Source organism: Dermacentor albipictus, chromosome 1 (genome assembly GCF_038994185.2).
Source record: "Dermacentor albipictus isolate Rhodes 1998 colony chromosome 1, USDA_Dalb.pri_finalv2, whole genome shotgun sequence".
NCBI lineage: Eukaryota > Metazoa > Arthropoda > Arachnida > Ixodida > Ixodidae > Dermacentor > Dermacentor albipictus.
Genome location: NC_091821.1, coordinates 355,026,733 through 355,051,954, shown reverse-complemented (window position 1 = coordinate 355,051,954; position 25,222 = coordinate 355,026,733). Strand labels below are relative to the sequence as shown.

At 46.9% G+C, this 25,222-nt stretch overlaps 1 protein-coding gene across 1 annotated transcript in view; it reads right to left on the bottom strand.

The window, feature by feature from the left end:
- The window catches only part of LOC135901958 (cyclic nucleotide-gated channel rod photoreceptor subunit alpha), a 309,309-nt gene that overhangs the window by 14,835 nt on the left and 269,252 nt on the right, over window positions 1–25,222 (bottom strand). Inside the window, exon 2 of the mRNA XM_070535808.1 lies at window positions 694–987. Within this exon, the coding sequence (XP_070391909.1) occupies window positions 694–987 (294 nt within the window). The remainder of the gene's footprint in view (window positions 1–693; window positions 988–25,222) is intronic.

The window sequence follows — 25,222 nt, the reverse complement described above, 5'->3', positions numbered from 1 at the left end:
CTAAACGCCACAAACACTTCTTGGCTGACCGAATAATTTTTAACCAAGATTCAAACCAACCAACCAAGATAACCAAGATGTCAAAAAGAAAGAAAGAGCAATTTTTTTAGGAAAAGGCAGGGCGGTTGAACAGGCTGAGCTGAGTTGGCTAACATGCACTGTAGATGGGGGAAAATGGACAGAGCTATGAGAAAAATTAGATAAGTGTGCAGTACCCTCCAAAAGATGAACAACCTGAGTTGGCTGACATGCACTGTAGATGGGGGAAAATGGACTGAGCGATGAGAAAAATGAGATAAGTGTGCAGTACCCTCCAAAAGATGAACTAACACGTTTTGCACAGAGAGAAATGTGAAGGCAGGTTTTCCTTCTTTTTTAACTGAGGCTTCCGTGGCTAAAGTTAAAATGCTTTTCATCACAGAATGCAAGTACAGCGTAAGCTCGCGCAGACTGAAAGAGCGATGATGTGCGACTTTGTATGACGACAAAGCCAACTTGTCTTTCTTTGTTTCTACACACGAAGATGACCCGTTTAACTTCTTAACGTTAGGGGCGCAGCATATTCACCCACAAACTCTAAAAGAATTTAAGAATTTTTTTCCCAGTGCTGGGTTTGCGGCTATCACACGAATGTGGTTACTAGGTACCGGTGTGAGCTTACTCTTCGGAGCATAGAGACACCATGCCCCCCACCTTTCCTGCAGATGTAGTCGCCAGGGCTGAAGAGGACGGGTCTCAGTCGGAGTACTAGCTCGCAGAGGAAGCCTGCCTCGGTGTTCTGGAAGATCTCAACGCGCTTGAGCGTGTCTAAGTGAACGTGGATGGCGATCTCAGCCTTGAGCTTGTCGGGAAGGCAGCCCACCGAGCGCTCCTCGTCCGAGCACTTCTGCGTCAGCCAGAGGTAGTCGAACCACCGGATCACCTTGTTCTGTAGGTGCTCCGGTACGTGACGCATGCGCATGTACGTCTTCACCGCGTCCAACTTGGCTGCAATACACGGGGGGATGGGGCAGGAGAAAGAGAACACGCTTAGCAGAGCCGATCGATCTGACGGCGTTATGTACAAGTGGGCGTGTCTGAACTACACGCCCATCAATACGCATAGAAAGCAGTAGCGCGAAGCACGGTATTCAAGGTAGATCACGCATAGGACGAAGTTCAAAACTGAAAATGTGACTATTTATTTCAACGCTATAAGTGAAGACAACTTATTGTACACTATGTACATCCATTCCCAATGTATATTTAGCAAAATAATACTTTAATTCTTGCATCCAGAAATGCGAAGCGAGACTTCAGAAATCTTTTGTATGACATGGTCATAACTGAAGTTCCCATTGAGCAAAAGTGCACGTATGTGGTAATAATTATTAGTACAAGGGCGAATCAGAAAATATTCGCCCCTATTTTTTATCAGCCAAAATAAGGTACGTGCAGGTAATTACAAATATAACTTACTATTTTAAGTACCTTGCAGTATCTTTCCACATAGTCAGCATACCGGTTCAGAGATTTGTACCATCGCAGGACTAAATTTCAGATGTCCCTGTCGTTAGTCTGCGACGCACGCGGCCTCCCCGAACGCTCATTGGCATGCAAGTCTTTACGGCCTTTTGCGAACTCACAACACCACCACCTCACACTTCTCAAAGCGAGACACCTTTTCCAAACGTGGGATGCTTTCCCTGTGAATTTAGATGGGTGTTCGTCCCTTGCTCCATAGAAAACGAGTCACGCTTCGTTGATCGTACGCCATGGACGTGCATAGGCACGCCACCTTCAACAACTGACAGCAGCGCCGTGCCGCGGGGCTACCGGCACATAAGTCTGGGCCGGTCCGAGGAACGTCCACCGCTGGGAATGGATATGTCGGCTTCGAATAAGCAGCAGTAATTTGGCTAAAAAAATAGGGGCAAAGTATTTATGATTCGCCCTCGTACACGCCTTGAGGGGTGTACTGATTATCAAGTTATTCACTTAGGTTATCCACATGCTGATTATCAAGTATGCAATTTATGTTAAGATAGAGAGCCACCTGCTTCGGAAACAAGCAGCTAAGAACATTAATTCGTGCTGGTGGCCAGTGTGTGAGAATAAACATAGAACTAGCCTTTGTCGTAAACCGGTAGCTAGCTTCAGTTCCCATCTTTTCAAAACCGCATTACTATCTTTTGTATCGCTTCTGTAGGGTACCGCGTAAACGCTTGCTGAAAGAACGGAGACAACGGAGCTGTTTTGGAAATACGTAGAGTAGCGAGACGCCTTCGAACAACACTAAGTGCAGCACATGGATGAATATTTGTGTCGGTTACGCACTCATGAGCACCTAGAGACGACGGTTAACACTGTGTAGAATTATCGCATCACTGCGCAAAAATGTGAGCAAAATCTTTTTTTAGCCATGTCTGGAGGGACTTTATTTGGTAAGAAACAGCGAAGCAGCGGCGAAGACCTTAGGGCACGGCTTAATGCAAAGTGTCGTCATAATCGGAGCAAGTGATGGGATTATAACTACGTCACAAAGGTGCGCAAGAATCGCTGAATCTGAGGAATGCGTGTGAGAAATGAAGTGAAGAAATGAAACGAAAATTTTCGTTTATTGACGGCATTATTTATATGCTTTCCTTTTTTCTCCTATAAAATAAACATCGAATTCACAATTACGAATAGCGCCACCAAAGCTTTGACGCCCTATAATTGTGAATGGTGCACATCATTCCATCTTAAACATTCAAACTGTGGCTGCATTAGATGCGTATAATCACAGACAAACTGCTGCGAAGCCCTCTTGAATAACATTCAGCAACTGTTACTCCTTCTGGAATATTGCCTTTTTGCTTGGCAGCTGCACGACATAAAGACCTTTGAATAGGAACTACCCCAACCGCAGCAGCATACCCAGCTGCTCTGTGTTGATACCAGAAACAGTCGCGCCGTGTGTTCATTCGCACTCACGCCTGCAGCATTTATGCAGGACGCGCGCAATTATCCCGCGAGGACGATCTTAATTGAATCAAGCCGCAGCGCGGTCAACCTGCGGAGCGGAGGTCGTTTATTGAAGCCTCCTCCCTTCACACCAGCTATACGTGGCTGCAGCATTGCACACGCAGCATGGAGTTGCGGTAGCGCTTTTGTTTTGCTGTGTACGCTAAGGAATGCACAAGGCGTCATTTTTACAGAGCAGTCGCCTGTTAAAGGGAACGCGTGAGTGTAAAGCACGTGAATTTTTTTTCTCTCTGGGAAGTGCATACTCACCAGGATTTGTAGCAGATAACTTGTGCTTAGTGGCGCTGGCTTCTTTGTGCACATATGTGCAGTGCAATGACATAGCTTTCGCAAAACTTTGCAGCTAGAGCGCCAGCTAAGTCGGAGCCCGACATTAGAGTGTTACCCTTAACCTTTGACCACCGTGTACGTTTGAATTTCAAGTGCTTTTTCATACGCGCTGTATGATCAACGGTATTCATTTTGGCAAACCTCCTGATCTATAAACACCAGAAGTCCAAAAGAGCTTCGGAGCTCTCCGTTAATGCTCCGCTGCCGGTGCTTACACAATCTAATTTTTTATCATCTCAAAAATTATTTTTAAGCTAATCGCTTTCTCATCTTGTTGCCCCCCTCCCACTCTTCGCTTTCACAAGTGCAGGGTAGTCAACTGATCTCGGCCCGACTGACGCTCCTTCCTTTCCTTGCCTGCTTATTCCAATAGGGTTGAAGACAACAGCACTGACACCAGAGAACCGCTGAACTAGTTTGCACTTCCGCTTACCTGTTTGCTCATTCTATGACCTCAAGTGCACGCTTAGGTGGTTACATGTCTGTGCACATCGCCTTTCACAGAAAGCGACAACGACAACAACAAAACAATAGAAATGTAGACAGAGACACTGCTTGCAACGTACAGCACTATTCTTAGAACCTTAGAGCGGCTCTAGCTCTCTGCAGGCGCTCATCATCTCCGGGTCCGGATGGTATATCATACCGGGCCTTGTGCTATCTCGGAGAGTCCGCACGGATAGAGTTGTTGAGCCTTTACAACTCCTCATGGCAGGAGGGAAATGTTCCTGACGAATGGAAAGTAAGCCGCCTGGTGCCACTCTTAAAGCAGGGCAAATCCCCATTAGAACTCACCTCTTACCACCCAATAGCGCTGGCCAGCTGTGTAGGAAAGATAATGGAACGGATGATCCTTGGCCGCCTGGAATGGTACCTTGAATACTACAAGATTTATCCGATTTCCATGGCTGGTTTCCGACGTGACCGCTCTTCTATCGACAATGTAGTTGATCTCGTTTCATATGTCCAGCACGAAAAGTCCCATAAGCGTTTATCTGCAGCTTTATTCCTAGATGTGAAAGGGGCATACGATAACGTATTACATGAGGCCATTCTCGACGCCCTTGCGACGGTTGGCCTAGGTGGTCGAGTTTTTTTGTGGATTGCAAGCTACCTATCTGCAAGAGCATTCTTTGTGTTAACTGACGATGGCCCAACTACGCGACGCTATACCAGCAGGGGCGTTCCTCAAGGCGGTGCTCTCAGCCCGACGCTATTCAACCTCGCTCTTGTTGGACTTGCTGAGTACTTGCCAACTGCCATCAAAATTTCAATATACGCTGACGATATCTGTGTCTGGACTTCGGCAGTCACACGTCCTCAGATACGTGCGCGACTTCAAAGAGCGGCCACTTTGACAGCGAACTACTTGTGTAAACAGGGTCTCAGCATATCACCAGAAAAATGCGCACTAGTAGCATTTACTCGCAAACCGATGACACCTTATATCATCTCAATCAATGGGCGGACCATTTCCTATGTCCGAACCCACAGATTCCTTGGCGTAATTATTGACCGAGACCTCTGTTGGAGCCCGCACGTGGCCTACATGAAACGGCGACTGACAGCAACTTACCAGTTGTTTAAATACTTGGCAGGAAAGACGTGGGGGATGTCAGTAGACGCAATGCTTAAACTCTACAGAGCTCTCTTTCTCGGTTTTCTAAGATATAGTGTACCTGTACTGACCAACACCTGCAAGACAAATATTCGTGTTCTGCAGGCAGCACAAGCTCAAGCACTCAGAGTCTGCCTTGGTTTGCCCAGATGCACCTCAACAGAGGCAACTCTTGCGATTGCTCGGGACCATCCAATGCGCACTCACATTACGGTGGAAGCCCTGAGAACGCACATAAGACATTTTGCACGTGCCACCTATCACCACCTTGCAGCACTACCATCAGACAGGCACCAATCATCATTCTCTAAAACTATCATCAAATACAACGACAAACTTCCATTGGGCTTCACCGCTGCATCTAAACCATCGATACCCCCTTGGTGTCTTATCAGCCCCACAGTCCATCTCAGTGTACCAGGAATCGGAAAAAAGTCTGAACTGTCATCGCCTGTGCTGAAACAACTGTCTCTGCTTCTTCTGCACGAGAGGTACGCGGACAGGGAACACATTTATACCGATGGTTCCACAAACATCCAGTGTTCGTCCGGTGCTGTGGTTGTCCCAGCAAAAGCTGTTACCATCAGCTTTAGGACTGACCACCCAACAACATCGACATCTGCTGAACTAGCTGCTCTTCGCGCTGCACTTCGTGTTGTCAATTGGGAGCCACCTCGGCAATGGTCAATCTTCAGCGATTCAAAGGCAGCCCTACAATCTGTACTATCAGCTCTGCATCGCGGGCCATTCGAACAGCTCGTATTCGATATTAGATGCCTACTCCATAGATCACAGGAGAAAGGACACCACGTGACGTTTCAGTGGCTGCCAAGTCACTGCGGCGTCAGTGGAAATGAAGACGCCGATAATGCCGCTCGGGCAGCTCTTGAAGACGCACAAGAAGAGGCCATACCGCTTTCACGATCCGACGCAGCTAGCAGACTTTGAGTGCTTGCACAGGAGATCACGCTATCTCTATGGTGCACACCAAACAGCCAGACCACCCAGAGCAACTGTCAATACCACCTGCCCTCTTTGATGCATCTCTATATGCCAACTGGACTCCGTCGAAGAGAGGCGACTCTGCTTTATCGCTTATGGCTGGGGGTGGCTTTCACTAAATCTTACTCCTTCCGCATTGGAATGGCCGACAACGATCTCTGTAATGCCTGTCTTTGCGAGGAGACGCTGGAACATGTTCTGTGCGACTGTCCTGAATATAATGTTCAGCGACAGTCCCTGGCATCTGTTCTAGCGCGCCTTGACAGTAGACCATTGTCCCTCGACACGATTTTCACATGCCGCCGACAGAAGATATCGCAGGTGAAGGCCACAAAGGGACTACTTCGGCTTTTGAAAGAGACGGGATTGGACAAGCGGCTGTGAGAGTGATGTCGCGTACCATGCCAGATTGATGGACTCCAACGGACGATGTGTGTGTGCTGTGCTATGTGCTCTCCCTCTCCCCCTTCCCCATCTTTAACTTCCCCATCCCTCTCCCATGTGTAGGGTAGCAAACCGGTTAAGGCAAACTGGTTAACCTCCCTACCTTTCCTTCTCCACTTTTTCCTTCCTTCCTTAGAACCTCGTCTGCTAGTAGGACCGCGACGCCAGCACATTAATTATTTTTCTTTCACAGTACAGAAAAAAAAATCCATACACCCAACTATTCGCGCATCTTATTCTTAAACGCGTTCCGTCCTTTAGACTTGTCAGCAAATGACACAACTCTGATCATGAGTGCACATAATCAGTGGCTCTGTTGCAAGCATGGCCTGTTATCACATTTTTGAGCAGACCCGTCAGGGGTGCTCTAGAGGATACCCCGAGCTTCTCGCTCGTCTGAGTTTGCTCGAAAGGCAGTCAGTGAACAAAGATAGCGCGAGACGCTCGAAAGCAGCAGACAAAAAGTTACAGCGGCACTTAAGTCGTCTTACGTGCATTTAATGCAAAAGCAGTACGAATATTCCGCGCGATACTTTTCGCTTTCTCAGGTGCTCAAATTGGGCAAAGTAAATTTTTTGGGTTCGGACAGCCCAAATTTTTCGGGTGGGTCAAGTCTATTTTCGGAGTGGACGACGCCGCTTTTGAGCATGGGCCAACTCAATTTTCCAATAGGGCAAACTCAATTTTTGGGCTGTTGGCCACGGCGTTCGCCGGACTGTTCAGCGTGGGATTTCGCAGTGCGAACCGCAGCACGTCCGGCATCGGGAGCGTGACCTCATCCCTCGGTCACGTGGGTTTCGGTACCATCAGATGTTAACGCCGGACGGACGCTGGATATTGCGCTTCGTGGGATGCAGTGCGATGCAATGTGCAGTGCAATGACATAGTGCGCATACCACCACCACCCTCCGCACCTTGCGCACACCGCTTCCTCGTTTCAAGCGCACAATACTGGCCAACGTTACGCGCCGGCGCCGCTCATTGTTATCAAGACAATATCGCGATATCGCATCAGCATGACTGTCCCTCTATCTATCTACACACTCGGCGCAAGCCGCTTGCCGAGTTTTTCTGGGGCGCGCACCGGCGTGCCTCCTCTTTCGGACATTGTCTGTCTATCCACGGTCGAATGCGCACACTGAAGACGCGTCACATTCTCACGTCAACGCTGTCCTTTCTTTCGAATACATTAAAAAGATCACATTTTTCGATAACTTACTTGCACAGGTAACTTGCTTCTTGCACAGGGTGGAACTGACTTGCACAGGGTGGAACGATAAAGCGATGAAAGAAGGATTCAACGGTTTGACCACATGACACCTTCATTTTCAGCCGCCTGTGAGGTAACGCCCAAGTAATGATAACCCAAGACTGAATCTAGATAACCCAGTGAAACTAGAGGTAGACTGTGGATTGAATTGTCCGTCTCGATACCATTAGCTCATTCATCTGCGGGCGTCGCCGGAGCTCGCAGTGATCCCCAACTTTGCCAAACTCGTGCCATTGTGCCTAGCAGCCCAGGACCAATGTTGCCAATCCCACTCCATGCAATAGAAAACCTTGACTGACCTTCGCTTCTGCGTCCACCTAACGACGTAGCCCACCTTTCCCGAAGTAAAGAAAGCGAACCCTACGAGGCCATCAAATGTAGTCGCATCTGAAATTCCATTTTCTCGGGACCGGCGTCCGTAGTGGCCACGGTGGTCGAATAGCGGACGAACAGCTGGCTCCCACCAACGCTGCCTGCCTCCCGTTCCCCCTCTCCCCTCACCCAATACCTCCGACATAACGATGTTCGAACCTCGTTTTCCAGGGATGCAGAACGCTGTGAGAAACACGCCGCGGTTGCGTACGACACGCGGCAGCGGCGCATCGGCGCTACGAACTCTCCCGCGGGATGGGAGCGTAGGGCGCCATTCCGGGAGTGCAAAGATTGCGATTCGAGCAAGCTCGAGCCCCCGCGCGCTGACCCAGCACGCGGGCGTCGCCGTACACGGCGAGTGCTTATGCAAACGAGCGCGCGCTGCAGCCAGATTGCCTCATTTGCTCGCGAGAACTCTCGGCAAGAGTATCGGGAGCGGGGATCAAGCGAGAACTAGACGAACGGGCGCCATGAAAAGAACAAGACCCGATTCGCCCGCTCGGGGGAATTAGAATCATCTGACGAAGCTGCGTGCGTTTATGGCGCGGCCCGACCTCCGGAGCACGGATTGCTGCTCCCGATCACCATAGTCACATGTGCGCGCCGCTGTGTGCACTACACTCATGTTTAATTAACGGCTATGTCATTAGCGCTGCGCGCTCACTGTTCGCCCCGCGATTATGCCGGGACCCATACCTAAAATCCGACTTTCCTGTCTTTTTTTCTCGCGTCTTTTTGCGTATGCGCCTGTATTCGGGAAGACTGAGCTAGAGCGTGGCCCTGGGAACTTGATAATCCTTGTTCATATTTGACTAACTCTCGCGCTAGACGTAAGCGTGCTGCGCGAAATTTTGTCACGGTGGTGCAATGAGACAGCTAACACGTTTGCTTCCACGTCATTTCCCGAATGGCATATAGGAGCGATACAGTGAGCGAACAGTTCACTCCGACGGTGAATCGGGCTGGAGATACAAACGACAACGGTAGGTCACGCGCATTCGGGTGAGTGGGTCAACAGCCACGTCGCACTTTATTATCGCGATGACCTGGATGGATGTCTAAAGGAGCTTGTCAGCCTTTCATATGCGATTCAATTAAACGTTTGACGACTTTGACGAATAGGCACGACTTGACAGTGCGTTCCTATTTCTATAGCCGTACAGAACCAAGGTAATGTTGTTTGCCGTCATGTGGAGATACTGATATTATGTCTTGCGTTCCGACTAATTAGACAATTAGTCTTAATTAAATAATAACGTTCTCCAATAGGATAATTAGATGAAAAGTGTCAATGAGAAAATTGTAGAGTAACATGAAAAGCACCCGATACAGCTTTTTGTTGCTCCCTACGTGCTACAGAAAACTGTTTTTCTGAGCATGAAAGAACCCCGCGAATGCACGTAAAGTACCAGTGGCACGGCAACTGCGGAGAAATGCGAATACTTTGTGGAGAAAGGCTTTGGTGTTCCAGTCATTTTACAGCGAAGCTGTTAGCCTCTATTTGGTCGCACTTTTTCGGGTCCGCATGCGGGGTGTTCACACACAAATGTAGGCCGATCCCAGATACAGTGCAAAGAAGTGGAAGTGCACAGTGTGATGCTTCTCCAAGAGACATATCACATGACATCATCACTTGACGATGATGTCATAGCGTGACGTCATGTTTGACCTCACGACGTGATCGCATGGCATCATCAGGTGAAATCGTGACGTGACGATTCCCTTACCACGTAACGTAACGTTTGACATGATGATGCTATCACGCGACCTTTGATGTGATGACGTCATCACGTGAGGTTTGAGATTATGACGCAATCACGTTTGACATCAGGTCAAACCTGACTTTAACACTTGTTGACCTGGGTTTTGGTATCATCGGATGTGAACACCCGATTTTTCACTTTTTATTTCATGGCCCATACAATGATTTCATATTTATAAAGAATATCCCCTTCAGCACTGGTAGTGGTGGTTTTTCACAGCTTTGCTCGACATCCGCTTTAGCAAAACTAAGATGTCGAGCCAATTTTTTTTTTGTGCTTCATTTCATAAAACGACGTTTCCTTAAGAAACTAAGTGGAACGACAGCGCATTTTTACCGCAAATTTGATGGAGCGTATCGCCTGAATGGTGTCATCCACACAATCCTTTTCAAGTGAATATGCCTTGCAGTCTCGCCCTCTAGAATTTGCAAATTGCAATATGTACCACAATGTAACCAGACAAAAACTTTATTAGTAAATTTTTGTTGTTTAGTCGTTTATGCATTTCAGTTTTTTGTGCAAGTAATGTCCGCCTCTTCGAGTAGACTAGCTCATGAACTGAAATTGTGCTATCTTGCATAGGCATTAAAAACATTTTTTTAAGGTGTTCGCTGAAGCACCCTGTATATAAAGAGGAACAAGTTTTCTAAATCGGATGAAAATATGGCACAAAAGGCAGAGAAGGCTTGTATGAAGATTGCTTGTCAACTTTCCAATCGGGCAACAGCTGTTCATTTAGTTTAGTAATTATAATGAATCAAAGTAAGACAAACGTACAGGTCACCGCAGAAATAGAAAAACAATAACTTCAGTACAAACGCTCGGCAGCTGTTACCCGTGATGCTTGTATTACAAGGGAAAAAAGGAATAAGAAAACAACAGACCTCAGCGATTCCTGTGGCTCTGAACTGCTTAACTGCGAAAGAATAATTTTCTCACAGTTAAAACGAGAGATGAATACAGCTTAAGTATATGAACACGTCTATTACGGGAAAATGTTAAAGCATTCCGCAAAACGTGGCACAACAGTACTTAGTACAGGCAACCCTTCCTTTAGCGTAGTTATCACTCACTATATTTCCATGAACACCAGTGTTTCAAACGAGAATAAACAAGTTTTTAGAATTGCGCAGGAAATGTAAAAACGAAAGCTCTATTTTTCACTTTTACAGCACAGTATTAGCGTCGGTGGACGTCAGAAAGTGGGGTAAGACATTCCCTACAGTGTCCCTAGCTTTTGAACCTGTTTCATGGCACCTCTGCGAAGAACAGCGCATTGATTTTACGCATATCAGCGTGGTGCTGTCCCTCAGTGTGTCACTGAGAACAATGAATAAACCTTATATAAGAACGCCCTTCTTCCCGCGTCAAAATTACGTGTCACTTGTAAACGTAAAAATGGATGGAGCTAACCTGCGGGTGGCAGGATGTATCGCGAATATCAGTGATATACCAGAATAGGGCATAGTCTAAGAAAGTCTGGTAATCATCGTGTCCTTTGCTGTGGCTTGTGATTATGCCTAATAATGTGCGGCTTTTTGTGCGAGCGCCTTTCACATCAAGCGTGCGTTCTCTCTCTACTTCTATCTCTCATTCCTCTCTCTCTCTCTCTCTCTCTCTCTCTCTCGTTTTCTGCGTTCGTGACCTTTTCCCAATGCTCTTATGCTCCCATCTATGCACAACTTATCTGCATCGGTCCCCGATATGACAACCAGTCCTCTACACCCCACCTCGTTAAATCGAGGTCACTAATGGCGACAAAAGCACTTTGACCGTGGATGCATGCCTTACGTGCATTACTGCAGCCTTGAAGTCCACGGGCCGCAGCGAGCGACAGTAGTTTCGATGTGCATTTCTGAACGAAGCGACACACTCAGTTTCTTTTCTTTCGTTTCCTTTCTTAACATAACTTAATCCCCTTTCTCCTGCGTAAGGAAGCGAACCAGACGTGCGTCTGGCCGACCTGCCTGCATTTCCTTCAAGTCTTTTTCTCTTTCCTTCTTTTAGTCCCCTATGCACTTGACCAGTTGCTATGTAGCAAAATACCCCTTTGATGGTAACCTCGCTAGCTTTTATTATATTCCTGTATACTCCCTCTCAGCTACTTGGACGCGGAAAACGTTATCGACGATGATCAGTTGAATTTCTCAGCGATATGTACAAGTATTTCAATCAGCTACATTGCAATTCAGTGGTTTATTATCTCCATCTCTCTTTTGTGCAGGTGGTGTGCTACAACTAGTTGAAAATTTTCGCCAAACTGTGCAGCAATTACGAGGCAACATTATACGATTTTTGTTGGTGTTGTTGTCAACGTTGCTCAAACCGAATTTTGACATGGCCGTCTCTCTTGTTAAGCTTCAACAATCATAATTAAAATACAAGTCACTAAACGAGCGCAAGAGTGTCTCGGCGCTAGCGCTTAGGGTCTAATCAAACGTCATTGCATTTTTAGAAGACACGGACAGAAACATCGGAGTGCTTCCGGACACGCATATCTATTGTGCACTGCGAGTAAAAGCCAACAGGCCTTCGGCAAAAGCATTTAAGTATGTATTCTTCGCGTACGCTGTTTTGCCAAGTCCGAGCTCGGCAGCGCAGTACAGAAAGGCGGCGCACATACCGCGAAGCAAGCCACCAAAACTTCGTTCTCAAGTTTGTTAGCTGCTGTACAACTTAGCAGACACGCGTTGATGCAATGTTGCAGTGGGTTGTGTGACCCGCTTTCAACAAAATGGCTCCTGAGAAGCTCCTGAGAAGAGCGGAATGAACGCTTTCACGAGAACGGCGCAGCAGCATAAAGCAACACTTGCTTTGTATTGTTCTTTCTTTTTTCCTTTTATGTTTTTTGGCTTTTCTTGCTCCGTAGCAATGAACGAAAACTCTCGAGGCAGTTTTAGCCAAGGTCGGAAACTATTTAGAGGCAAGTGAAAGAGCTTGTTCAGAAATTCCGGCTTTCGCGGCGCTTGCTGGAACGGAAGGAAAAGCTACGCTTATTTTCTCTGGCGTCCGCAAGGGGCTCGCTCGAGGAAGTCGCACTTCCTGTCCGCGAAAGCGAGAAGCCATGCTTGAAACTCGACAGAGAGGACCGGACGAAGAAGGACGAGACTGGGTAAACGACGAGGCCTGCGAGAGGGCAGATAGAGACCACCGCTGAACTAACGAGACGAGGAAACAACTCGACTAAAAACGGATGCGAGTACGATGTAGCACATACCTTCTATTGTGTATTTCTTTAGGCCTTAGCAGACACGTATGCTTTTTCCAACCTCTCCGCCTTATCTATCCCACTTAACCATGTCCCCACAAGAACATCTTATGAATTATTTTTCGGGCACTTCAAGCGGCATTTCTTTTTCTTTGCCAGTTTCAACTCTTTTTCTCTTGTTAATTTTTTGTTTAGAACAGCTAGTGTTTGCCACATGACAAGCTTTCTTTCTTTCGTTCTTTCTTTCTTTCTTTCTTTCTTATGGCGTTTTGCGCTATGAGTATCCTTGTGTTTATGTCATCTTCGCATGTGTTTCTTCTACCTTCGTGATGATTTGTGACGTGTGACATATATTTTTATATTTCTCGTGTGAAGAGGAGTCGGTGGCGTCACCTTTTGATGGCAACGCCTTCTCAAATAGTCACGTGAGTGAGTGAATAAACTTTATATGAGAGACTTAACTGTTCATGCCCGGAAGTGGGCGGCCACCCTATTCCAGGTAGCCGTGGCAGTGCGTCAATAACCTAGCCCTTTCCACGTTAGTAAATAAATGGCACGAAGGGGCACACACATTGACCGAAAACGTTTCTTTGCAAAAATACACTTTATTTATTTTCACTGTTTATGTTATGCGAAAATTTTGACGTCGCCCTCAGCGTACTCGAGAGATTACCTTTTTTTTAAAGCAACATATTCTTGCGTTCCGTGCGTCAGCATTCAGCTATTCAAGAATGTAGCGGCAAAAAAATAAAGGGGGGAGCGGGGGCATGACTATGTCGAGTTAGCTAGAGAATTAGTTAAACGTATAAGTGGGCTCCCATATCCGGGAAAAACCTAGCGATGAGAATAAGAAATAACCTTATGGAGAATTACCTCACGCTCGCGCTCACGGTGTTGTGTTGACAATGGCAGCAATATCCTTGCTTAGCTTACCTTGGTTTAAATAATTAGTTCGGTTAATTAGCTTGGTTTAAGAGTTCCTGTAAAGATGCACTGCTTCGTAGAGAAGTGTGCAAATAAGAAGAGAAAGTAAACAACCCGTGAAAAACTTTTTCGGAAGCCCTGGCGGGCTCGAATAAAGTGCGTGTGGAGTTCCGAGTTCCTCCTAGTTCTTTCGCCTACACCCACCCCCCTTCCCTCGCCGTTCTCTTTTCTTTTTTTTTTATGCAGCAGGCGTAGTTCCCACCTAGCAAGTTCCAAATCTGCGTGGCTTTATTTTTCGCCCTCGGCGTTCGTTTTCGTGCGTGCGGCGGTGCGTTAGCCTCGGCACCCTCATAGCAGCGAGCGCCGGTACCATAAGGTGCCCTGTCGGAAATGTCGTGTTTCACGCGCCCGCTTTGAAATATGCGCTGTCTCCTCTCTGAGTGTGACGGAGAACTCCGCAAAGGCGCCGGGCGCTCGCGAAGTACAGGACACCCCCATCACCACACCTGCCTCTTTGCCTCACCGCCACCGCAACTTCTTTGGCGGCGCGCGAAAGAACCTGCAGGGCCGTGTTCCGCTACTGCGCATGTCGGCGATGCTTGATGATGCGATGTCAGGAGAAAAGCCACACACAATGAGCGAGAGACCGCGCTTTTCGAGTCGCTGCATAGACGGCGAGAGGAGGAGGAAGAGGAGGAAGGAGGAGGAGGAGGAAGAGGGAAGGCGAAAAGAAACGAGACAACAGAAACGAGATAGAGGTGGAAAGAAGGAGAAACTGATGCAGGCAGAACGAAAAGTAAGGGAGACGGAATCGATGGAAGGAAGTAAAAACATAAGCAGGTCAGGTCCGCCAAGGAAAGCGAGATTTCTATTTTTTATTGAGAATTGCCGGCCTACACTTGAGACCTTCGGCAGACGTGAGAAGAGGAAATATTTAGAAATCTGTAGCTGCAGTAACCACGTTTAAACGAAAGTGAAGAATGGGCAAAGAACGTACATCTGCAATGGAATAGAATATAGTTGAAGGACTCTAGATCACACGTATTTCACTACAATATATAAGGAGGTCAAGATGTACGTTGATGAATGTACCCCTATAAGAATGCCTCAAGAAAACTCGTGAACTCCTCGTTGGAATCTCCAGTGTTTCACTCATTTACTAAGACAACATCAGGATCCCACGTTTCACATGCTGTGTTATGGAAAGCAACTTCTTTGCGTTGCACGGAACATTGTACTCGCTAACTACAGTATTGATGCCATAGCCTCCAAAATACATGCACTGACGCCACCACTCTCAGAGTGTGTATGCACAATCCTGGAAAATATTACCAAGCGCAAATCTTAAACAAGAGCGCAGTGTTTAGTGCGTCCAACTCAAAAAGTGGACATTACCGCAGGAACCGAGAAAAAGCGCAGTGAACAGGTGAAACATTGGGAATGAGCTGAGTTTGGACTAATAAGAAAGAAAGCAAAAAATAAAAGAAATAATAAAAACAAAACAAGAATAAAGAAACCGTGGAGTACGTGAACCGGGAATGCTGGCGCACCGGCAAACAATCTCTAGCTCTCTCGAATATAATTTTTCTGCTAGCGGAGGCATGCACAGGCTTAGTGAAGTGAGCCTTCTGTATCGTCGCAGTAGAGGTATAAATGTCTTAGTCCGAATGTGGCCTCGGGCCAGCTTTCGACTCCTTTTCCTAAAACGTAGAATGCCGGCCTGGCTCTATGATGTAGTGGTGGAGCGAGTTATAGCACTTCGAACAAAAAATACTTGACGGGAAACCACCGATCATGATTGTCGATGTAGGCGAAACAACCTGACGCTTCTAGAATGTTATTTGCTTTATTAAAATAATGATGAGGTTGGAAGCCTATATTTGTCCCACTGAGGGCAGTTAGTTACCGTTTGTTGTTTCATTGCGTAATTCCGTAGAGAGAAGAGCTGTTAACAAGTACATCTGTAACAGTGCAGGGGCCATCTCCGGCAGCCGCAACATGGGGTGGGGCAGCGGGAGAAGAGGAACACAGGCCAATTAGAGCGCTCCACCACAGCGTCTAAACTTTCAGGTGCTCCGAAGCTCACGTGAAACAGCAGGTGCCAAGAGGGCCGACTATTCGCTTGGGCGCACAACTTGCGACCACGTTATGAAGGCACGTCTTCGAAGGAGCCATGTATTACTTGTTTTAGGCATTGACGTTCATTGCCTTCTTTCCCAACGTTCGCAATAGCCCTAGATTTTTAACGAAAATTCCCAAATTATGTATTTTAGCGTTGGACATACTATATCTAGAACTCATTATTATGTGAGAACTACGTTCTCACTGAAGGTCTATTTTTCTTCTCTTTTTTCTTAATCTGATAAATTTACTGTTTGCGTTCCGCGACAAAGTCAGTTGCCTTTGAATCAACGTCTTTGTACAGGAGGTGAAAGTCGGGCTACCTATCACCACCCACCTACCACAAAAACGGGTGAAAGAGCCGAAGAAAGCCATTCGCTTTAAAACAAATGCTCCGCTTGCGTTATATTTGTGTTCGATTATGTTTTCCAAGTGTGGGCAAAAAAAAAAAAAAAATCTGCACGCGGAATGTTATTTCTGGTAATATGACCTGCCCACCTAAAGTTTGGCAAACATGTAAAATGCATTCGACGAAAAGGAGTTACTGTTGCGCGCTCGTCGTAACAGTAAATATTTTAGATAAGCAGGTGACTTGACAAGCACTCGCACTTATGCTTGGACGCCATGCAACAACCGATGACTAAGCAAGAGAAAATGCAGTCATAAGCAATGTGGAGAACTCAGCCGGAGGGGCATATTTCGGTGTCTTACCACTCTCCAACAGAGTTAAAGGGCTGGGGAGATATACCAGTAGGAAAAATGAAAAAGATAAAAAAAAGGAAGAGGATGCACCGATGCTGAAGCACCGTTAGGTGCTTCAACAACAACAGCAACAGCGTGTCTTTTACGGCGAACTATCTTTTTTTTTGTGAAAGAATGAAGCCATGTTCCGAGAACTTTCTCGAGAAATGAATTGCGCTGGCAATAATCAAGATGCTGAAGAAAATGGAAAACGAGAATGTACATACATGAGTACGATGAGGAGCAGCCAGTAGGATTGTTCGATTAAATGTTTCATTGCAGTAATATTCGTTGCTCTGATAGTCCCTCGTGAACACATTACTTTACTGAAAAAAAAAATGAACACTACGGTTCCTCCGAGTCCTATGATTGTGTGATCAATAAATAAATTTTTGCCTGGCAATACGGTAACAGCACACGGGAATGGCAAAAGCATCGCAAGCGTCGGAAGAACGCTAGAATTAATTCAGCAGTTCGACGTGACGTAAGATGCTATAAAGAATTTGGTGGACGCGTAAGCCTCGCACTTAAAAATGAAACGCGATAACAGCCAAAGATTCGTGATTGCTTGTCACGCTTTTGGGAACCGCAGCTTTTTTGTGCCTGCGCGGAGGCGAGCGCCATCTGGATGGTGTCGTTGCAAGGAACCGAGCGGGTCGCGCAGCTCTATGAATGGTAGAAACGCGGAAAATGGGTTTTCGTGCTTGAGTTTCCGCGTGAAAGAATAATGTTTTCTCTTATATTCAAATTATAACCCGACGCTATCATGCGTGTAGGTTCTGTTTAGGTCGTACTTCGCGATTATTTTTCTAGCGCATGTAAATTTCAGGAATTTTTCTAAGACCTCTGCGCCACGAAAAGAGCCTGCGTGGTTGTGGTTCGGGATTATTCTTCGTGAAACGACAGGTCCGACGCCGATACCGAATTTTTTGCGGTTAACGCTCTCGGGTTGATATTCTTTGCTCGATGATGATGATGAAGCAACATTCACTGGGCCCGAAATAAATCGGTGGTGCACGCAGGCACCAGACGGGGTGGTTCCCTAGTTACGGGACCCATATGTTTCCAGCAGCTCCTGGCCCCTGTCCGTCAGTGCGAGCTGAATGGGTAGGGCGGGGCTGGATAACAAGGTCTCCCATCGCTCAAGGGGTTGGGGATTGGGGGTGTTGGTGGGAAGGGGAGGAGGGGGGGTCTTGAGTTCTGTGCACTCTGCCAAGACGTGCGGCAGGGTGCCCCTTTCCCTTCTGCAAAAAGGACAGAGCATATCGTATTCCGCAGGGTACATGCGGTTCATCAGTACGGGATGCGCAAGCGATCCCGCCTGCGCTCGACGCAGGATCGTCTGTTGTTGCCTGGTGAGTTTGGGGTGCGGTTCTGGCAGTCTGCACCTTTCTTCTCGGTACATCCGGGTAATGTCCCGAAAGCTGGTAACCGGGTGCGGTAGCTCCGCCGGCTCGTGCTCGGCCCGGATTGACATTTCTCGGGCATGGTAGTCGGCGATGGTGTTGCCTGCTACCTGCGAGTGAGCCGGGACCCACATGAGCTCTATGGCTCTTCCCGGAGGCTTGTGCTTGGCTAGAATGGCTCGGGTCGCGGAGGAGATTACCCGACAGCTGCTACGTTTACCCAACAATAAAATGCGACCGGTTGGAACACTGCAAGTCTCTTGCAGAATATATAATTCATTACACAGCTGACGGGACAAAAACCAGGACAACGGCAACAGGAATGATTTCCTGGCAGTGACATATGATTAACGTGACGTGAGCATTTGTGAGAAATGCGCTGGTCGACTACAGAACTCTCTACCACATGATGAAAGCAACGTAATTTTAGGAAATGAAGGAGGAAGGCTGCAAGAAGCATGCTATTGCTATGCTGCGTAAAGTCGAAAGGCATTTTAAGCGACCAGAAATAACATGAAAACAGTCGCGAACTGACGTCAACTGACGATGATTTACTGGAAAAGCTTTCGATCAAGCGCTTACAAGGCGTCAACATTCATTTGGCGTCATAATTGAAAATAAATTTCGGTAGGTTTATCCTATTGGTCGTGCAGTTTAAAAGAAAGAGTAATCTTACTAAACATTATCATCATAATCGGAACGCAATGGCAAAAATTAAGAAGATTTTGCGTTTATAAGTTTGGTCACGTGACATTGGCGTTGCTGGGTGTGATGAATCAGAGCTCGCGCTATTCGGCAAAGTGATGCGCAGAAGACGAGGCGTCACGCACAGTCACATAGTTGTGTGAAATATAGTGAACGCTTGAGACAAGCGGCTACGGCGTTGTTGCTCCTGAGCGAGGAGGCGTGGGTTTCTTTCCATCCTGGCATAGCCACACAACAGTGTGGGATGAATTGAGCAGCACGCGTGCTTTTTTGTTTCGGTGCATGTTAAATAAATTGGAACATTATTGCGGAATGTTCCGCTACAGTATCACTCACAGTCAAGATGCTGTCTTGAAACACTGCAATTATTCGCTCAATTTATCAATCAAATAAGTAATCGCTCGACGTTCCCAACTACTTGTACCCGGCTCACTTTCCGTGTTCATCTAGTAACACTCCTTTGCTCCGAAATCATTATTTCATTGCACGCAAAACTGCAGATGCACTGTCGGAAAAGGATAGTATTTCCTGTAATTCCAGGCTTCTTTGTCTTGTGTGCATTTTTCTTCAGTTTGATTTTAAATCCTGAAATTCGACCAGAAAAATGTCACAGAGTGAATATGTACACTGCACGGTGAAACCGCATCATTGAGCAAGCCCGGCCCTTTGAGTCGTTCCTCTTCTGTGGCTCTGAGCGAATCCTCTGTGCACACAAGAGGGGATTGTTTGGGCATCCTAATTCTCCACCATCTGATAAGGCAGTGGTCTGCGAGTAATCTGGGGACACACAACACACGAGCCAAGCCTAATACCATGAATAGCTGCCCCATCGTCCTTTGATTTTATTTTCATTTTATTCTAACTAAAAGCTATACTTTTCCACCGACCATGAGCTCTGGTTGTAGTGTACTGGTAACTTTTACCCCTAAGCGCCATGCCACAGCTTTTCGCAGTGCAAAAAGTCGTTTTAGCTTTAGGTGCATAATTAATTCACTAAGCTATGTTTCATTTGTAGCCCTCACGCCAAACTTCACATATCATGATTTTTTTTCTTACGATCAAAGCCGCCTAGTTCAGCGCAAGGGCGGTATTCTGTAAGAGTCCACCTTGTGGACATGTCCAACTCGTCAGCTTTTGAAGTGCTGCTTGGTTGTGGTAGAGTGTACTAGCCCAGCCAATCAGAACTTCAACAGCAGACGAGATGGACATGTCCACTAGGTGGACTCTTACTGAATACCTCCCCAGCTTTTATTGGACCCTTTCCTGCGGCGAGCGTCGGCGGCTACGGCAGCGCAACCAAGCGAACGAGCACAACAGCGAGATATGAAAGAGGCAACGAACGCGGAGCGTCAGATGAAAGACGCGAGGCACGAATGGTGGAGACCAATGAGGGCGGCTTCTTCAGTGACGTGAGCGGGAAACTGGTTTCATGCGGACCCGCCCGACCGCTAGATCCTACTCCTAGCTGGTCTCAACCGGATCGCTCGTTTCGTTCTATATCGTCTGCTCGCGTCAGCTCACACTCGCGCTTGTTTGGTTTGCTTGGTTTGGTATCGTTCGCGCTCGTTTCGATTGTCATGTTTTGCGATTGTTTTGTAATCTAACTGTATACGCGACGCGAATTGAGTAGTACTTTCTGGAAGCCAAGCGGCACCAGCGATTACGCTGGAACCTTCGGTAAGTCATTTATAAAAGCCGACGCGCTTGACCCGCAGATCAGAGTTTCGACGGTTGCCGACTATGCTACATGGCTCTCTCAAGTACTTTGCCTCAATATATCACTAAATGAAAACACGTAGAGGGGCTCAAATTTTGCATTAGGGGAGTATCGTAATAGTCGGTGATATTTTTTTTCTGGGTTTCGGCAAGACACCATTAGTTTAAGTGGGCTAGGAGTCGAAGTTCGTTGGCTGCCCCATCAGCCGCGGCTGCATGCGCGGCTAAAGACAAAATGAGAGACGGTTAACTCCGAAAGCAGCCACCATATTGAACATAACAATAAACAAAAACGATGTAGTCGCCGAAAAGATTAAGAAAGGAAATCGCATACTAGTCCAAAGAAAGCTACAAAACAGACGCGTGCCCTCCAAGTTGTTCTTCCATGTGTTTCTCCAGTTTACCCTTCCGTTTTCATCATTCGTTTTCTTTCATTTCTTTTGGACGTCATGATTTCTTTTTCCACGGTGCCGCGCTAGGCCTCCTGATAGCAGGCAAAAGCGGAAACCGACGAAACAGATCGAATTCGGGGCTCTTATCTGCACTCGGCTCGGCCACGATGTGCGGGTCACCAAGAAGACTGGAAGAACGGCGACAGTCGATGCCCGCAGAAGTGAGGGAAAAAAAATGAAAAAGAGCGACGAGCGAAGGAAAGCAAGAGAAGAGGGACTCGCCACTATTTGTTCAGCGGTAGTAGATTACGGTAGGATCAGGCTTTTTTTCCTTTTCGTTCTTGTATATATCCCCGTACGCTCCCTTCAACGCCGCGTTCTAACGCTCACGCTTACGCCTGTAAAGTGTTTAGCCGGAAATTTATCTGTGTCTCGAAGATGTAGGCCACAAAATGGGATTTCATCATGAAGCAAAACTAACCGGCGCTCTCAGACGTGGGTGAGTGTTTTATTCTGATGACATTAGAAACGCTGGCAACTGTTGGGTCGCAGGCGTCTCCACAGATAATAGAGTGTAGAGTAAGCAAAGGACGACAACATGAGGTGGCGATATCGGACCGTGATACCAGTAGTAATCGAGAAAGGGAATTTCGATCTGTGCACAGGCTTAACGCGAGGTGCTACAGAAAATGACGTAAGAGCCAAAGTGCTCTGCAGAAGAGGTCGGAACTGCGAAAGGCTAAAAAAAAAAAAATATGAGGGAAAGAGAGAGAGAAAAGTATAAATGAATGGTAAGGAGGTTAACCAGGACTGAATCCGGTTGGCTACCCTACACTGGGAGAAGAGGAAAGGGGAGGGAAAGATTAAGAGAGGAAGGGAACATCTGCTGTGGATTTCGCCGATGTGGTAGCAAAAAAATCAGGGGGGGGGGGTATATAATGGCTCATATTTTGAAATATGTCTTCACAACATGACTAAACGCACAAATATGTTTAAAATTATTCTGCGAAGCTTAAAACAATGGAAGCGGTAATGGCAGAACGACCACCGCCATCTACGTTATCAGGAGGGCTTGTGGTAAGCCAAAAAATTAAGACCTCTCATGACGAGCTGAGGACGTCAATATCCCTTAAAAAGTAATGCGAAGATCAAGAGCACGCAATTGCGATCAGAGACGAGCACCACCAGCTGCATTAGCGATGTCACTATCTCGATCTGCCCCACAACAGAGCGTAGATCGCGGCATCTCTTCGGAGACGCGACGGGCGCGTTTGGTTAGGCTGGGAATGTAGCATCGGTTGTGTTTCAAAACTCCAATGCAAGTTACAGAACCTTTTACCTTAAACTAAAAAAAAAGAAAGGATAAAAACATCAAGAGCCATTCCACTCTGTGAAGGTAGTTGACCAGCCTGTTTAGCACACGACACAGAGGTGACACATAATTTTGAACAAAGGTACTAACTCATTTCTTGTCTTGATGGATGGTCATCGTGACGAAAGGTACGCACACACATTTATTGTCTTTATCGGTGGTCATTATTTCACTTGCAGCTGCAACCACATTCTTTGATAATGTCAAATCAATGCACGCACGCCGCTGGGTGGTCGGTTAGATCGCATCGCTGTGTCATCGCAAGTCTGCAAATCGGAACGCGTAAACCACTCCCGTTTCAGTACCGACACATCCACATTGAGATCACCGACAACGACAACAGGGGTAGTGTCATCGCAGTTAATTCACGCAAAGTCAGTAGCCATGAACCTTACGAGACTACCGAGTGGCCGGTTGGGCCAGATCGGTGTGTCATCGCAAGGGGTATGTCTGCAACACGGAACGCGTAAACCACTCCCTTTTCGGTACCGACACATTCACATTGAAATCACCGACAACGACAACAGGGTTAGTATCACCGCAGCTAATTCAAGCAAAGTGAGTAGACATGAACCTTACGGGAATATGAGTCATTGCATATTTTCCTTGCTTACGGGGGTGTGAGCCATTGCTCACGGTGGTATGAGCCATTGATGATGACAGTTTTCGCCATGCTGTTCTCTATGTTGTATGCGTGATTAGAAAGAATTTAAGCCCTGTTCGCTTCACTTTGCTGAGTGCTTGTAGCCTCTGCCTTACGGGGCTGCGATGAAAGTTTTTGTTCACGGAGAACAAAAATGCATGGAACCCTAGCCGTATACAGCTTCGCTGTAAAAGGAATCATGGCACACTCGTTCCACGGTTTCACTTCTTTGTTGACGAAGCTACGCCAACGAGATAGTCACCATGACATCGTAAAATGGATGTTTTAATTGTGCAACCATGTAAATGTTTTCTTGTTTTAGATTTCATTATTAAATAGAAATGAGCAGCTGTCACCAGCTTAAACAGACAAAATATCTGTATTTATATTCCTTTAAAGGAAAGAAGTTAAAATGGCAAAAATTATTTGAGAGCCTTTCTATATAAGCGACACCTCATGTTTCAGTTGCTGGATTTGGACATCAAGCATCAATCATTCAACTGTGTTTAGCATTAAAGCGGCCACTGTCGAAAATTGAAATTATTAGCACACTGCTTTCATTAGATTGACCAGGAGACTGACATTCACTATAACCAAGAAAAAGGCAAGAAACCTAGAGATGGTTACGCGGCGACTTCCTACTGTGCCTAATGCGACAATAGGGAATCGCACTGAAAACCGACCAGGGTCCGAATTCACAAAGCTTTTATCTAAAGTGTAGCATGCCATTGGCTGTCCGCCTTCGCTAATAATACATCCAACGCCATGGTCTACTGACAACTGCTCTCAAGAACCCTTATAGCACAATAACGATATAGTTTAACACAAAAGCGTTAAGGGGCCTGTGTCGCAAAAGAACCGGCGTCGGCTTCCGACGTCGGCTTCCGACGTCCCGCATCCAGCATCGACCATCGTTTCTAAATTGATCATATCGAACCACGCATACTTAACCACGCATTCCCTCCGTGTAGCGCAAAGAAGATACTGAACTGAATTTCTCAAAGTAAAATGCGTGAGCAAAATCGTAAAGTACTACTTACACACAGCCTACAGATATGATAGCGTCGGAGTGCAATTTGAATATAGGAGAAAACATAATCCTGTAACGCGGAAACTCAAACACGGGCCCCTTTTAACGCGATATCGTTTTCCAGCTGCGCTTGAGGTCTTAGTAGGAACGGCGCAGCCCCCTCGGTTCCTTGCACGCCATCAAGAAAAGAACCACAAAGCTCGCCTTCGTACATAGCGTTCGCCGCCAGCGTTTCCCGGTAAACATTGCGGTTACATAAACTGCAGTTGCCAGGAAGCGTGAGAAGCACTCGGGGATCGTTGAATGCTATCGCGTTCCACACTTAAAGGCGAAGCTTAAGCGTCCTCCAAATTTTGGTGACGACAATGAGAATCGTTATCATGAGCAGTTTAGTAGAACAGGGATAACGAACGCACAGACTCGTTTAAGAGACGCTAAGGGGCAACCAGCAATCGCGATTACGACGTCACACGCGCTAGTGGTAGAAGGCCGCGAAGGAGTGCAGATTGGATCACGGCGTTTCGTCTAGCATCCTGCTAGATGAAAACACGGCAAGACCGGTGAAGAGACGCTAAATGGCAATGCGATTCAATTATTCCGCAGTGTTCTAGCGTTCCTTTGGTTCGCTTCTCCCGGTTGTCTTGCGGCCGCTTCGGAACAACCTTTTGCCCCCTTCGGCACGATTAGGCTCGGAGTAAATTCTTAATCGGAGGAAAACCCGGCAGGGCGCCACGAAATATTTACGACGTACCAGGTTAACGGTTGGGAGTTTCGTGTTGGTGCTTCGAACTCAACGTAACGGTGGTACGTCCGTGCAACACCGCCCAGCAGACAACAAAAAGAGTAAGAAAAGCGAGATTAACAGCATAGCCCCGTCCGGAAGGAAAACTGCAAGAGGTGCAGCCGGAAAGGGCGAAACAAACCAACACAACGAACAAGAAAGGCTAGAACAGACGAGACCAAACCAGAGGGATGCAAAAAAAAAAGAAAAAAATAGAGGACAATCGCAAGGCGTACTTTATGACCCGTGGCAGTAAGACCCGGAGAAGAAAACTATATATATAAGTTCACAAAGAAGTGCAACCAGCAGAGGGGCGCCCAGGGCCGTGCCCGGAAGAAAACGACAGACGTAAATAATGGGGCTGTTCGGCCCGTCTTG